At 37.6% G+C, this 16,933-nt stretch overlaps 1 protein-coding gene across 1 annotated transcript in view; it reads right to left on the minus strand.

The window, feature by feature from the left end:
- NUFIP1 (nuclear FMR1 interacting protein 1) overlaps positions 1-16,933 on the minus strand; it is a 49,569-nt gene that overhangs the window by 9,572 nt on the left and 23,064 nt on the right. Inside the window, exons 6-8 of the mRNA XM_003807667.6 lie at positions 16,368-16,460; positions 9,894-10,087; positions 547-663 (exon numbers count right to left, since the gene is read on the minus strand). Of these exons, the coding sequence (XP_003807715.2) occupies positions 547-663; positions 9,894-10,087; positions 16,368-16,460 (404 nt within the window). The remainder of the gene's footprint in view (positions 1-546; positions 664-9,893; positions 10,088-16,367; positions 16,461-16,933) is intronic.

The raw sequence follows: 16,933 nt of genomic DNA on the forward strand, positions 1-16,933 counted from the left end.
AAGACTCTTGAAAAGATTCAATTTCTTCTGACCTTTAAAATGCACAAGCTAATGCAGACACAAGTATAAGGTTGTTGTGTTTTCCAAATGAGATAATTTACGTAAATATGCTCTAGGAAGAACAATGCCCTATATTCATTAAAAAAATTGTATCACACTCTTTGTCATAAAGGATCTCTCTCCATCTACCAAAGATGCTATAAACACGTTATAACAAGGGTTCTTCAGAGCAGAGAGAAAAAAATGAATTTTCTTTTTGCCATTTCTTTTAGAATTTTCTTCAGTTCTGTTAGTGGATATTTTCTTTTCCTTCCTATTCTTTCATTATATTGTATTTTTTTGCTTTTTTATTCCCAGAATAGCAACACATTTCTTTATTACTCCAGAGTTCCTTTAACCCATGTTAACTTTACTTCTGATTCAAATGGAAAAGGAATTTGAAAACCAAATAAAGAATGCACATCCTGGATGTTATTAATGCGCAGCATGCACAAAAGGCAAAAAGCAACAAAACAAAACCCTGTGACAACACACACCATGACTTACCTTCTGGCTCACTCTCTGACCCTGAAAGACTGCCATAGCTACTCATTAGTGAGCATAGGGCTGGTGTCACTTCCTTGGGTATCACAGAATGTTGTGGTTTCTCCTCCTTATCAGACTCTGAAGGGAAAAGAAGTCAGATTCAAAACATCTACCACCATAAAAAAGCTGACCATCCCCCACTCCCTCATTTGTTAGTGAAAATTAAGTCATTTCTGATCATTTCCTTAATCTTTCCAAAAGACTAATTCTAGGGGGCCAGAAACACTTCCCCTTGGTTTAGACATCTTCATGGGCCAAGAAACCATTTGCCCCAGAGGAGACAGTGAGGGAAAAGGAAGCTATATAGAGCTCAGTTACTTAGCATGCTTCACAGGTTATACCATCTCAGCATACTCTAAATTAACTTAATTACATAGTCTTTGCTGTTCATTTACAGGTAGTAGGAAGACCCAAACTTTATTTAACTTCACTGGATTGGGATCACTGCCTCTGAAAATTAGGTTTAGAAATAAATGAAGTATTAAAATACCTATGCTTTTAACTGTTTTTAAGACTGTTTTGGGGGATCCAAATAATATTCAAAGCATTCTATAGGCTTAGTCAAACAGTAATGCTGGAATTAATCCACCCAAAGTTTTTTTAGAGACAGAGTCTTGCTCTGTCACACAGGCTGAAGTGCAGTGGCATAATCTCGGCTCACCACAACCTCTGCCTGCCAGGCCCAAGCAATTATCTTACCTGAGCCTCCTGAGTAGCTGGGATCACAGGCGTGTGCCACTATGCCCAGCTAATTTTTTGTATTTTTAGTAGAGATGCGGATTCACCATGTTGGCCAGGCTGGTCTCAAACTCCTGGCCTCAAGTTGATCAGCTTGCCTTGGCCTCCCAAAGTGCTGGGATTACAGGTGTGAGCCACTGTGACCAGCCCACTCAAAGTTTTTATTATTTAAAACTTCTAAGAACTTAAATAAACAAGGCAACCATGAGAATTTACCAAGCATAATACTAAAGTGCCTGCCAAATATAAAGTGTTTGATCCAGGCCCAGCAAGCCTAGTTGTAGCCCCAGGACACCACCTATTACATTTCTTTTTGGCAGCTCTAACAATCTATTAACTCTATTCTAGACAACCAATAAAAATAAGTCCTCATTGAAGACAATAAGTAATTTGTCTATTTAATTAACCAACTCAACCCAAAACCAACATAAAATGTTTCAAGACTAAGCATTTAATGTTCACCAAGTCAGTCTAGGAGAAACCAAAGCATGCCAGTAGGAAATGGGAATATCTTTCTATGTGAATGTTCAACTGCCACCTTCTGCTGGATGAAGCTAAATCCTCTCTCCTCACTACACACCATCACACCTATAAAAGTACTCCTTGTCAATTTTAAGCTAAGTTACCTTTACTCCTTGATTAATAAAGGGAAAGGAAAGTATGAAGTTTATGTGAATTACTAGTAGATTAAGCAGAAATCCACCACAGTGTTAGTATGGAGACTTCCCATTCATTGGTTGAATGATGAAAGACCAAACTGCAGCATTTATTTCCAAGACTCAAAGAGAGGTAACAAAAAGTACAGTAATAGTTGAATATTATGCTCTTCAAAAGCATGATCTAACCTAATCCTTATGAGGTATGTGATGAGGGATGAAACAAAAATCCAGAGAATTTGAGTAACTTTTCCTTAAGATAACTATAAATCAGTTGGGTCAAATTTAAAGCCTGGCTATCTGACTCCAAATCCAAATTGTTATCAGTGAACTAGAATGCTTCCCACAGACAAAGTCTTCTTAAAATGAAGCCATCCTATCAAAGTGTCTTTATGGTCCACAATAATGCAATAATGTCTCCCAGCTATAGCTCCATTTCTTTCCTCCCTTTTATAGTAAAACTCCAAACAGTTATTTGATATGCAATCATACCTTGGAGATATTGTAGATTTGGTTCCAGACCACTGCAATCAAGTGAATATGGCAATAAAGCAAGTCACACAAATTTTCTGGTTTCTCAGGGCATATAAAAGTTATGTTTACACTATACTGTAGCATATGAAGTATGCAATAGCATTATGTCTTAAAAAATGTACCTTAATTTAAAAATATTTCATTGCTAAAAAATGCTAAAACTCATCTGAGACTTCAGGGGATTGTGACATTTTTGCTGATGGAGGGTACTGTCTTGATGTTGCTGGCTGCTGACTGATGAGGGTTGTGGTCACTAAAGGCTGGGGTGACTGTGGCAGTCTCTCTGCCTTGACTGCTATTCCCTTAGGTATCAGCCCCGCATTTCATTCAGATGTCTTAATGTCACCTTATTAGAGATGCCTTTACTGATCACTTCAGATAAAAGCACATATCCCCTTTTCTGACCACCATTCTCTATTATTTTACTCAGCTTCAATCATCTTTATAATTCTGTTTTTTTGTTTTTGTTTTTGTTTGAGACGGAGTTTCACTCTGCTGCCCAGGCTGGAGTGCAGTGCATTCTACCTCCTGAGTTCAAGTGATTCTCCCCTTAGCCTCCTAAGTAGCTGGAATTAACAGGCACGTGCCACCACACCAGGCTAATTTTTGTATTTTTAGTAGAGACGGAGTTTCACCCTGTTGGCCAGGCTGGTCTCGAACTCCTTACCTCAAGTGATCTGCCCACTTTGGCCTTCCAAAGTGCTGGGATTACAGGCGTGAGCCACTATGCCCAGCTCCCACATTTTCTGTATTACTTTTATAATCAGAAAATAACAGAAAAAAATAAAAACAAAGGGAAATTGACTCTGGAAAACTGTATTCTTCACAATCCAATTCATGAAGCCCAGGGCAAGGCTTTAATGTCCTTTCCCTCCTCCCTTCTTTTTTAAACTTTGTATTTTGAAACAATTTTGGATTTATACAAATGTTGCAAAGATAGTACAGAGTCTCCATATATCCTTCATCCAGCTTCCCTGATGTTACCATCTGACATAACCAAAGTACTTTATGATAGCTAGGAAGTTAACACTGGTACCACACTAGTATTTAAACTATAGACTGTAATGTAATTTCACCAGCTTTTCCACTAACGTCCTTTTTTCTGTTCCAGGATACAATCTGCTATACTACATTGCATTCAGTTGTCATGACTCCTTAATCTTCTCTAAATCTGTGACAGTTTCTCAGTCTTTCCTTGTTTTTCCTGAACTTGATACTTTGAAGATTATTATCAGGTATTTTTAGAATGTCCCTCAGTTTGGGTCTGTCTGACATTTTTGAAGATTAGACTGAGGCTATGGATTTTGAGAAGGAATACCACAGAGATGTGCCCTTCTCATCACAACCCAGGTCCATGATATCAGTAGGACTTATTACTGGCAATGTTGACCTTGACTACTTGATGGTCTGCCTGCTTTCTCTACTACAAAGTTACTATTTTTCTCTTTCATTATTCTATTTCTTGAAATGAGTTACTAAGTTTAGCTCACACTCCAGGGAAGAAGAATTAAGCTTCAACTCAAGTAAGGAATATCAAAGAATTTTCAACATGTTAAAACCACGGTAATTAATAATTATTATAATAAATAAATATTTTGGGGGGAGATATTTTGAGGCTATGACAAATATTGTTTCATTTTAACGTTTCACCACTAATTTTACCATTCATCAGAGGATCTTGCCCAAAACAATTATTACTGTGGTGCTCTAATGCTGACTTGCTATTTCTCTCATTTCTTCTACATTTAATAATTAGAATTATTTTGTAAGAAAGACCTGTCCCTCCTCCCCCACATTTATTTATTTATTTAGGCACTCATATCAGTATAGACTCATGGGTATTTATTCTATTCTGAGGGTTATAATTTATTATTATTTATTTTGTGGCACCAATTGTTCCAACTTTGGCCCTTGGGAACTCTTTCTAGTATCCTTCTGACATACCCACATCTTCACATTTTTTGAGCATTTTCTTACTTTCTGGTGCTATGAGATGCTCTAGGTTCAGCTTATATTTTCCCTGTCCCAACCCCAGAATCAGTCATTTCTCCAACAGGCTCTGGTTCCTTTACCTGGAGAATAGTATTTGGAAACCACAATTAGAGTGCTAGGTGTACTTGTTCCTAGGAGTGTCAAAGCTCACTATACTTGACTTACCTAAAGGGTAAATTACAAATTCACACAAATAAACAACTCTTTCCCTATTTTTTCTTCTCCACTCAGTTAAATGTTTAAGGGACAAACCATATGTAATAACACTTTGAAAAATACTGTCCTTTTGGCACTCTCAGAACATCTCCTACAATAACTTTTCATCTTTAAAAAAAAGAAAGAAAGAAAAGTCCCTGGGATCTACCTAGTAGTTCTAATGCAGGCATTTTTAGCACCTATAGGTAAAGACTATGCTAAAGGCATTGTACTGGCTGACAAAATAATACTCAAGAAACTTCATTTTATAAAAACAGCTAAAACATCTTTCTAAACTGAAAATACCAGCATAGAGATAGCAGCAATTGATCTGACAGAACCAGACTTTAGCATTTTTATAAAATACAAGCTCAAACAATTTCTCTTACCATTAAAACATTAGCGACACTTTTCTTAGGGTAAATCTCACCTCTCTCTCTCGTATACACACATCATGTTCCCACCATCCCCCCCCAAAAAAATCTAATGCAATGATCTAAAAATTATTCTTAGACTATGAGTTTCTGGAAGGCAGGGAGACTCCTTTGAAATCCTCGGCATTATAGTGAATTACAGTGCTGGGTAAGCCAAACGCAGGACCTTATAAATCCCCACTGAAAGGAAAGTAGCAAAATAACATTGCCCTTTGAATGCCTTGTCCACTCTAAACACCAGCTGTAAAAGCTTCCTATCTGGCTTCTTCCTGTAACTTATTTCTTTACTTACTTATCCGTACCCCCCGCCCACCAACCCCCATCCCACGATTTCCTATTGCCTTTATGGAGCAAAGCACAATTATATGCTGTAGCCCAAGATTTGCAATTAAGTATTCTTTAAAAAATGCAATATATTTTCAAAGTCACCCTCAAAAATAGGGACTTTGCTTTACAGTCTCCAGCTCTCAAAGAAGACAGTTACCAATGGGTATCCATGACACCTGATGTGCTGGGCCAGCTTATTTTCTTATTTTAATGCCTACCTTTAAAACAACCTAGGTTATGTGAGTGCATAGTTAGACTTACATCCCAGTGTTCTATGACAATAGCTGTATTTCAACAAATGACTAATAAGTTGGGTTGCCTTTGCCTTGTGGATGCTGAGGCACTTCAGTCACAGATGCTCAATGCTACCTTACTGACCCACTTTCTTCCTAGCTGAGACAACTGACTTACTGTTTAAAACTACAGGCTAGGAAAGCCATAAACTTGTTGCATATATATTTTAAACAATGGCAACAAAATGAACTGGATGATAACTAATGAGATACCAAAATAAACAAAGAAAAAACAATCCTTAAGTTAGGCCAGTCAGCAGAATACACAAGGAAATAAAAAAATATGCTAGTAAGGAAATCTAATGACAGACAATAAGCCACACTCAAAACTGATAAATTGGGAGACTTCTTTAAATAAAAGGCTTTCCCATCAAAACAATGTCAATCTCAATTCAAAGTAGCTGCACAATTACTGAGAGTACACATGGCACCAAATACAATACAGAAAAGGTGAACCCAGGCAATGATTTTCCAAGCATGATCTGAAAGTTATGAAGATCCTCTAGAACTTGAGTCTTGTTTAAAATGTGAGTGCTGATGTCTGGATTAAGTTCTGAGCCAGAAAAAGGCAAAAAATGGGAGCAATAGGGAGAGCTTTATTATTAAAGTGAGCTTAGTGCTGAAAAGTATCAACTGCCATATGAGAACAGTGGGTCTTGTTATCACAGTGCTGGCCGCTGGCCTGCCACTGACAACTTGAATAACCAGATTTTAAGGTTGGCTGGCTCTTGCCCAGGGTAAGAGAAGCTGCCTCCAAACAAGTGGAAAACATATATTGGAGAGTGGAGAATATTTACGGCAGGGGTGTCCAATCTTTTGGCCTCCCTGGGCCGCATTGGAAGAACTGTCTTGGGCCACACATAAAATACACTAAGAACAGCTGATGAGCTTAAAAAAAAAAATCACACAAAAGAATCTCATATTTTAAGGAAGTTTACAAATTTTTGTTGGGCTGCATTCAAAGCCATCCGTGGCTGCATGCAGCCCATGGGCCTTGGTTTGGACAAGCCTGACTTAGGACATATGAAAACAGGAGGATAGATTGTCTGTAGCTATACCTGCAGTGAAAAGTTAAAGAACCTATGGCCTAAAACAACGGTCCCCAGCCTTTCTGGCACGAGGGACCAGTTTTGTGGAAGACAATTTTTCCAAGGACAGAGGGTGGGGGGTGGATTGGGGATGGTTTCAGGATGATTCAGCACATTACATTTACTGTGTACTTTATATTACTATTACATTGTAATATATAAAATAATTGTACAATGCACCATAATGTAGAAATCAGTGGGAGCCCTGAGCTGTTTTCCTGCAACTAGACAGTCCCATCTTGGGATGATGGGAGACAGTGACAGATAATCAGGCATTAGATTCTCATAAGGAGCACACAACCTAAATCCCTCACGTGCACAGTTCACAATAGGGTTCACGCTCCTATGAGAATCTAATGCTGCTGCTGATCTGACAGGAGGCGGAGCTCACAGGTAGTAAGGCAGGCAATAGGGAATGTGTAAATACAGATGAAGCCATGCTTGCTCGCTGCTCCCCACCTCCCCATCCCCGCCCCCCCCGGGGTTCCTAACAGGCTAAGGAACTGTACCAGGTACCAGTCTGTGCCCAGGGGTTAAGAACCCCTGGTCTAAAACAGATTTGGAAAATGTCAAAGTCCAGAGGAAATCCCAGGTAAAGGATAAGGTGAATTTAAATGACAGCTTTCCTACAAACTTAAGCTACCATAATTTGATCATTGGCATTGTGATTTCCTTGGTTATAATATAATATTATAAAAATTAATAAATTTTTAAATATTCAAAATTATAAATTTGTAGTCTATATGGGTAATTTTTATATTCAAGATACAGGTTCTCATCTTTGACACTCGAAATAGGCATGTTCCCATCCTTGACCCTCATTATAGGTAAGGGTTTCAACATTTAAACCAAAACAAAATTATTTGAGATTTCTCTTTCTTTTTTTTTTTTTGAGACTGAGTTTTGCTCTTGTTGCCCAGGCTGGAGCGCAATGGTGTGATCTCAACTCACTGCAACCTCCACCTTGTGGGTTCAAGCGATTCTCCTGCCTCAGCCTCCCGAGTAGCTGGGATTACAGGCATGCACCATCACACCCGGCTAATTTTTGTATTTTTAGTAGAGATGGGGTTTCATCATATTGGCCAGGCTAGTCTTGAACTCCTGACTTCAGTTGATCCACCTGCCTCAGCTTCCCAAAGTGCTGCAATTACAGGCGTGAGCCACCATGCCCAGCCTGAGATCTCTCTTTCAACCGCTCCTCAGAATCCAACTGAATTATTTCTACCAATAAGGATGAGAGGATTTACCACTGTTTCTCATGTCTAAGGCATCTACTGAGGACTAAGACAAGCTTAAATAGAAGCAAGATACAATCGTCTTTTAGTTGGTGTTTTACCAGATTAGTATATACTGAAATACTTTTTTTTTTTTAAATAAAAAGGGAAAACAGAATTAACCATCTACCAAAGCTAAGTTAACAAAATGAAGAACAACAAAGACTATCCAATATCAGTCTTAGAGTCCTTCAAGTGTTCATTTAGAAAATTGCACAAAGTAAAAGATTTACATAATTTTCAAATTAGTAACTTACTGATTATAATGGTAGTCTTCACATTTGTGTTTTAAGTGTTTTAATGACATAAAAGCTTATATTTGAGTACAGATGGTCTTTTGTCATCAAGGCCACACATTACAAGTCTGAAGAAGCATGTGAGCTCTCTCTAAAATTTTTTGAAAGAAAACAAACAAAAAATCAGTGCCCAAGAGTAAACTCAGCACTGGCTCAAAATATCATCTGCCTTTTTCTTGCTCTCTCTCACATCTCAACTATCCTAGACTCAAACAATTTTTTTTATACAAATTCAGACTTCATATTTAGAGGATGTGTAGTGTACTGGTGGAGTGAGACTCATATGTTCAAATTCTCATTCTGCCACTAATGAGCAGAATGACTAAGATAAACTATTAGGTTGATGCAAAAGTAACTGCATTTTTTACTATTACTTTCAATGGCATAAACACACTTAGTCTCTATGTTCCTCATTTCTAAAATGGTAACAGTAACGGTATATGTGTAAAAGGCTGTCATAAGAAGACTTCATCTATATAAAGCATATAGAGCTCAGTAAGTGCCTTATTCAGTAAGTGTTAGTTGATATTAATATATCATCATTAATGTTATTAAATTTTATCTTCTACTTAGCCTAATGTTCCCTTATGCAATGATCTTTTTCCATCCTAATTCAGTCAACGAATTAGTTATGCTCTCTTTTCTTGCCATTCGTAAGTTCAAAAACTTGCCATGTGATTATCATAGAAGCCAACATCATCCAAGCTAAACAGCCTACAATCAAATCTACAATGTCACTAATGTCAGTTCACTCACTAATAATCTTTGGGTATTCCTTTGCAGTACAAAGCATATGCAATTAGATAGAGCCTCACAATGTTACTGGAGAAAAATGTAGTAAAAATATTTACATATACATTTCATTTTTCAGGAAGAGAAATGGAGTCTCAAAGGCTAAATGATATCTGTATGTGACACCAGCATTTTAATGCTTTTATTTTTCAACTAATAAGCAAGTTAACTTGCCCTATATGTTTTAGAGGAAATTCAAGGACAAACATATGTAAATATAATCTATGCTCTGAAGAAGAACAGTACTAATCAAACATAATGAATTAGTATTTTTTGCCCAGAGATCATGCTCATGCTCAGTAGCATAAAGTATACTGACTTCCATTAGAATTGCTGCTTTATAGGTAAAGGGAAAATCCACATATTTGGGCAAATTTGAATGTACAGCATTAATACATTCAAAACAATCTTAAGAAATTTCTAAGATTACATCACACTAATGAAAATTATCCAGCAAATACAGTCTTTCTCCTATAGCCTCCCTGCCCCATGTACCCACCCAAGACTCAGAAAAGATGTTCTGAAATGACGTTTTAAACAAGATGCTCCTATTAAAAACAAAAACAAAAGCATCATTCTGCATTGTTATACATTTGATATTAAACTTTCCACAAGCAAGGCTGTGAATAATCAACTTCAGCATCATTGTCTATACACTTATAAATACGTTATTTTCCTGTTTAGCTTACCAGAATCACTGTTTATCAAAACACCAAGAGGATCTGCATTTGCCTCCGGTGGACCTTCTAGCTTCAAATCACACAAGTGATTGCCTGATCCAGTGACTGCTCTCTGTCTAGAATTGTCGTTTTTCCATTTGTGATTCTTGCCAGGACTTCTGATCTTTGCCATTTGTGAATGTCTGGACATCCCCTTCATCTTGCTGGAGTAAGAAAATTGCAATTTTTAATATAAAAGGCACTGACCTTCCAAGAAAATTTTGAAAAAGACTACTAGATACAAAAGAAACCTAGCTGTAAAACTGATCACTTGTAGCCTAGTACATTAAAGAGACGAAAATAAAAGAAATTCCAGTGACTTTCAAAGACAGGGAAGCCTATGATAGAACTTTAGAAGGACAGCACCCCACAATATACCACACCTTCTTGATTCTACGCTGCAAATTTCTACCCATATTGTTATCCCTCTGAAACTGGGCTGTGTCGTATTATCATTAAAGGCCAATTTAACCGGCAGCATTATTTCATTCTTCTATTGTACATGAAAGTTTCTTTTTTCTTCTCTTTCTTTTTTTTTTTTTTTTTTTTGAGACAGAATCTTGCTCTGTCACCCAGGCTGGAGTGCAGTAGCATGATCTTGGCTCACTGCAACCTCCACCTCCCAGGTTCAAGCGATTTTCCTGCCTTAGCTTCCCAAGCAGCTGGGATTACAGGCACGTGCCACCACACCCAGCTAATTTTTGTATTTTTAGTAGAGACAAGGTTTCACCATGTTGGCCAGGATGGTCTCGATCTTCTGACCTCGTGATCTGCCCACCTCGGCCTCACAAAGTGCTGGGGTTACAGGTGTGAGCCACCGTGCCCAGCTGAAAGTGTTTCTCAGAGTTTATAAAGTATGTTCACTCTTGTCTACTCATTTTATTTTCTTTTGAGACGGAGTCTCACTCTGTCGCCCAGGCTGGAGTGCAATGGCATGATCTTGGCTCACTGCAACTTCCACCTCCTGGGTTCTAGCGATTCTCCTGCCTCAGCCTCCCAAGTAGCTGGGACTACAGGCACCCACCATCAGCCCGGCTAATTTTTGTATTTTTGTAGAGACAAGGTTTCACCATGTTGGCCAGGATGGTCTCGAACTCCTGACCTCAGGTGATCCACCCACCTCAGCCTCCCACAGTGCCAGGATTATAGGCATGAGCCACTACACCTGGCCTTGTCTACTCATTTTTAAGGAGTTAAAGTTTCTGAAGCATTTACAAATATGACTTGTTGGACCTTCATGAACCCTCTGAAACAGGTAACACAGGTACTATTTTCTCTGCTTTATAGGCCTATCACAACACATAAGCCTATTGCAATTTCACAGCCAGCTCAAATCAAGTGCCCTCTCAACAGCTACAACTACTTTTAGAAAGAAAGCAAGTATTGGCCGGGTGCGGTGGCTCACGCCTTTAATTTCAGCACTTTGGGAGGCCAAGGTGGGCGGATCACTTGAGCTCAGGAGTTCGAAACCATCCTGGGCAACCTCGTCTCTACTAAAATACAAAAAATAAGCTGGGCACGGTAGCAGGCGCCTGTAGTCCCAGCTCCTCGGGAGGCTGAAGCACAAGAATTGCTTAAACTCGGGAGGTGGAAGTCACAGTGGGCCGAGATTGTGCCACTGCACTCCAGCCCAGGCAAAGTAAGACTCTGTCTCCAGAGAAAAAAAAAAGAAAGAAAGCATGTATTTATGTGAGCATCTTCTAATTTAAACTATGTGTGTGTGGGGGGGGGGGGGCGGGGAAGACAGTTAAAAAAAGGTTCCTTCATAGTAGACAATAACACAAGGTATTCATTGGTGGGACTGAGTTTTTGCAAAGATAGGCTTTTGACAGTTTGCCATTTATTGGGCAAAATTCATTTTTCATTAATAATGGAGGATGCAGTAAATAATTAGATATCTGCATCTAAATCTCAACTTTGTCACTTATAGGCTGTGTCTGCTGTACAAATATTTGTACGCCCAAGCCTGTTTACTCCTTTAAACAGAATGGGAATTATAGGGACATAGAATTCAGATAATATAAATACAGTACTTCACAGAGCAAGATAACACATTAAGCCCTTAATAAATGGTAGTTTACTATCATAACATTTTTGAAATAATTTGTTAAATCAACATGTTTATATATCTGCAATCCAGAGATTTTTAATCCCTTTAGGGTCATAATAACCCTTGGAGAATCTCATTACAAAAATTAATATATATGTATAGTCCAAATTTTGCAGAAAGCCATGGACCAATCTCCTATGTCCATCCACAGATGTCAGGCTAAGAACCTAACAGTGTCACTGCAAAGAAAACAGGTATAGTTTCTGCCTCCAGCCCACTGGCCCCATAAGGATAATGAAGAGATGCCACTTTCTTTGAGCTCCCATTCACGGATGCCTTCCCTGTATCTTTTCTCTTACAGCATCTGACCACAGCTAGCTTCTGAATGATCATCATTAAGGTATTCACTAATAAGTAATGAGTTAAGAAGATCCTTCACTAATGACATCTATAAGACTTAATTGAGAAAGTAGTGTATCTGTTATTTGCACTCTATTTCACCTTCAAGGGAGTAGTTCTGTTATACCACGACTTGACAATCATTTGAAAAGAAAAGTTTATGTAATCAACCATCTAAAAATAGTTACAAAAGGCATAATGTAAATAAAAATGTAGATGAATATAAAATGGAGAGATTAATAAAAAAAAGATTCCATCCAAAAGAAGGCAAGAAAGGAAGAACAAATTAAAAACCCAACTATATTAGGAATTACATTAAATGTAAATGAACTAAGCACTAGTTAAAAGGCAAAGATTTTCAGTTTGGATTACTAAGAAGACAAAATTACATAATATATATGAGATACACTTTAAATATAGAGACACAAAGAGTTTAAAAGGAATAGGTTGTTGAAAACACGATCCTTTCTCCACTGCATTATATTGCCAGATTTATCATAAGTTAGGTGATTGTTTCTCAGTGGATCTGTTTGTGGGCTCTATTCTGCTCTACTTATCTATTTATCCTTGGACAACACCACACTATTTTCATTACTCGAGCTTTCTTAGTTGCTGTTCTAGATCCTTTGTATTTTCATATGCAATCATGCACCACATAATGACATTTTGATCAACAATGGACCACATATATGACAGTAGTCCTATAAGATTATAGCAGAGCTAAATAATTCCCAGTAATGTCATCACATCATAAAGTAAAAAATTACTTTTATAAAACAATTTAGTGTAGCCTATGTGTACAATGTTTGCAATGTCTACAGTAATGTATAGTAGCCTCCTGGGCCTTCACATTCACTCACCACTCACTCGCTGACTCACCCAAGGCAACTTCCAGTTCTGCACGTTCTATTCATGGTAAGTGTCCCATTCAGGTATACCATTTTTTGCCTTTAATGGTGCATTTTAATGAAACTTTTCTATATTTAGATACACAAATATTTAGCATTGTGTTACAACTGGATACAGTAACACACGGTACAGGGCTGTAGCCTAAGAGCAATAGGCTTTACTGCACAGCCTAGGTGTGTAGTAGGCTGTATTATCTAAGTTTGTTTAAGTATACTCCATGATATTCATAACGACAAAATTTCCTAACCCGTTTCTCAGAATGTATCCCTGTCATTAAGTGACACATTGTAATTTTAAAGCTTATCAATCTCCCCCATCCCTCCTCCACCAAAAAAAACAAAACAAAAAAAAACTTGCTGGAATTTTGACTGTAATTAATTGGATTTGGGGGAGAATTAAGATAATTATATTGTTTTCCAGTCCATGACTATTATATATTGCTCCATTTACACAGGCCTTGAATTTTTCTGAGCAATGTTTTGTAGTTCTGAGTGTAGAATCTTGCATATCTTTTGTTAGGTTTATTCCTAGGCATTTGATGCTTTTCTAAGTGGTATCTTTTAAATTTTCACTTTTTAATTGTTGCTACTTTATAGAAATAGAGTTGATTTTAAAAATATTGATCTTACATGTATTTGGCAACCTTGCTAAATTCATTTATAAAAGTGGTAACACTGGACATCCTTATCTTGCTTCTAATCTTAGGGGAGGTGGGGGAGTGATCACTACTGCACCATTAAGTACGATGTGGCTACAGAGTATTGATAGATATCCTTTATTAGATTAAAGAAATTATTTTCTATTACTAGTTTGCTGATATGTCTTTTTTATGAACAGGTGGTACATTTTATCGAACTGTTTTCCTTACTCATTAAGTTAATAGCATTTTCCTCCTTCACTTTGTTAATGTGATAAATAAACATGCTCCTGGAATAAATCCCATTTAGTCATGATGTTATATCATATTTTTACATATTTTTACATATTGCCAGATTTGATTTGCTAACATTTTGTATAGGATTTTTGTCTCTCTGCTCAAGAGTTGTGTTTGTTTCAAAATTTTCACTTTACATATTTTAAAGCTATGTTCTAGACACATACAGATTTAGAATTGGTATGTCTTCTAGTTGTTGCACTGACTCTTTTAACATTACAAAATATTCCTATTTATCCCTAATAACACATCTTGCTTTAACATCTATTTGGTCTGACATTAATATTGTTATACCAGGTTACTTTTGGTTGGGGTTTGCATGGTATAACAATTAGTGCTGGATCAACTGTAATTCATATGTGAAAAAATTTTAAAGGTCCTTAAACCCTACACTATGTACAATAATTAATTCTAGACATATACCAGAAACACAAAGCAATAAATCTTCTAAAAGAAAACATAAAGAAATAGTTTTATGATCTCCAAGTAAGCAACAGTTTTTTTTAAGGCAGAACACACACAGCACTGACCATAAAAATAAAAGATTAATACATCAGACTTCATGAAAATTGAAATTTTTATTTATAAAAGACACCATTAAGAACTTCTGTTTCTGGCCAAAATAAAGTAACAGGGACTGAATTTATCCTCCTACCTGAAATAACCAAAAAACTAGCCAAAATGAATAAACAACGGTCTCTATGACACAGGGCATGAAGCAACAAGAGAAGTGAGCCCTGAAAGACAGAAAATAAATGAATAGTGAACCCTGCAACTGCCCTTGCTTAGAGCCTTAAAGAGTTTCCAGACTGCGGAGAAGAGGAATCCAGATGGGACCTGGTAGAATCCCTGAGTTGAGGAACTGGAGTTGAGACATCAGAGAGAGCAAGACATCTAGAGCTTCAGGATGTACCTGAGAGGAAAAAACTACAGAAAGAGAACTCTAGAGATTTGCAGAGGATTTACCCTGGACTATTTAGCAGAAGACTGATTGGCATGTATTTGTCAGGAAACTATCCAAGGTTGGGAAAAAAAAAGACCCAAAAGGATCAGAGTTATCAGCACCTCATCTTCACTCTGAGTCATAACTAGGGCCTGTTTGTACCTCATATTTCACAGGGCATGGGGTAAGATACCCAGTAAGATATTACATCAGTAGTGAGTAGTTAGTTTCAGACTAAACACTGCTCTGGTTTCATCTAACAAATCTTAAAAGCAAGATCCAGAAGGATGAAACTGTTTCTAAGTAACTCAGTTGTCTTCCCAGAAAAAAGTTCAAGAACATTTATAGAAACACAAAAATATACAGCACCTGATGTGGTTTGGTTGTGTCCCCACCCAAATCTCATCTTGAATTGTAACTCCCACAATCCCACATGTCATGGGAGGAACCAGGTGGGAGGTGATTGGGTCTTTCCTGAGCTGTTCCTGTGATACTGAGTGAATGAGTCTCATGAGATCTGATGGTTTTAAAAAGGAGAGTTTCCCTGCACAAGCTCTCATGTCTCTGCCTACTGCCATCCATAGAAGATGTGACTTGCCCCTCTTTGCCTTCTTCCACAATTGTGAGGCTTCCCCAGCCACGTGGAACTGTAAGTCCAGTTAAACCTCTTTCTTTTGTAAATTGCCCAGTCTCGGGTATGTCTTTATCAGCAGCGTGAAAATGGACTAATACAGCACCCAGTAATGTAAAATTTCCAGTGTCAAGTATCCAATCAAAAATTACCAGGCATGGGGCCAGGTGCGGTAATCCCATCACTTTGGGAGGCCAAGGTGGGCAGATCACGAGGTCAAGAGATCGAGACTATCCTGGCCAACATGGTGAAACCCCATCTCCACAAAAAATACAAAAATTAGCTGGGCGTGGTGGTGCACGCCTGTAGTCCCAGCTACTCAGGAGGTTGAGGCAGGAGAATGGCGCAAACCTGGGAGGTGGAGCTTGCCGTGAGCCGAGATGGCGCCACTGCACTCCAGCCTGGGCAACAGAGCGAGACTCCGTCTCAAAAAAATAAATAAATAAAAATAAAAATAAATAAATTTATCTTTTTAAGTAAATAAGTTACAAAAGCAAAGATTTCATAATTGAGTACGTAAGGGTTTTAAGATTTTGTTTTGTGCTCCTTTTCATTATTCATAAGCATAAGGAGCTTACCCATATTGTGTTGTTGTCAATACTGCTCCTCTCTTCTCCTTTTCAAGTTTTAACTTCTTCTTCCTTTCAATGTTGGCCAGAGTTGGATAGTTTCTAGAAAATAATAAAAGTTAATTATAATAGGGCTTTTAGAGTACAATTTTAAATAAGCAATCAAGCAATTGCTGAATTTAGCAATTTTGTTTAACACCTAACACAGCAAATTATAAACCTTTAACTGCTTCTACAATTTTTTAAGAGGGAAAAAAGTACTTATAACAATGTTACTCAAAGTGTGGACCACCTGCTGATCCACAAACTTTGCTAGCAGTCTGCAACTAGATAAGTGTACACTGGAATTTAAATCAAATATATCATACAATATGCTCAAACTGATCTAATTCATCTATATGGCATGTACCTATAAATACTGTAAAAAAATTTTTAAGTCTATTCAATTTATTCTAGTCATTATCTTTTATTTCCTTCTTATTTATTTATTTATTTTTGAGTCGGAGTCTCGTTCCGTCACCCAGGCTGGAGTGCAATGGCGCGATCTCAGCTCACTGCAACCTCGGCCTCCTGGG

The sequence above is a fragment of the Pan paniscus genome, chromosome 14, assembly GCF_029289425.2.
Source record: "Pan paniscus chromosome 14, NHGRI_mPanPan1-v2.0_pri, whole genome shotgun sequence".
NCBI classification, from domain to species: Eukaryota; Metazoa; Chordata; class Mammalia; order Primates; family Hominidae; genus Pan; species Pan paniscus.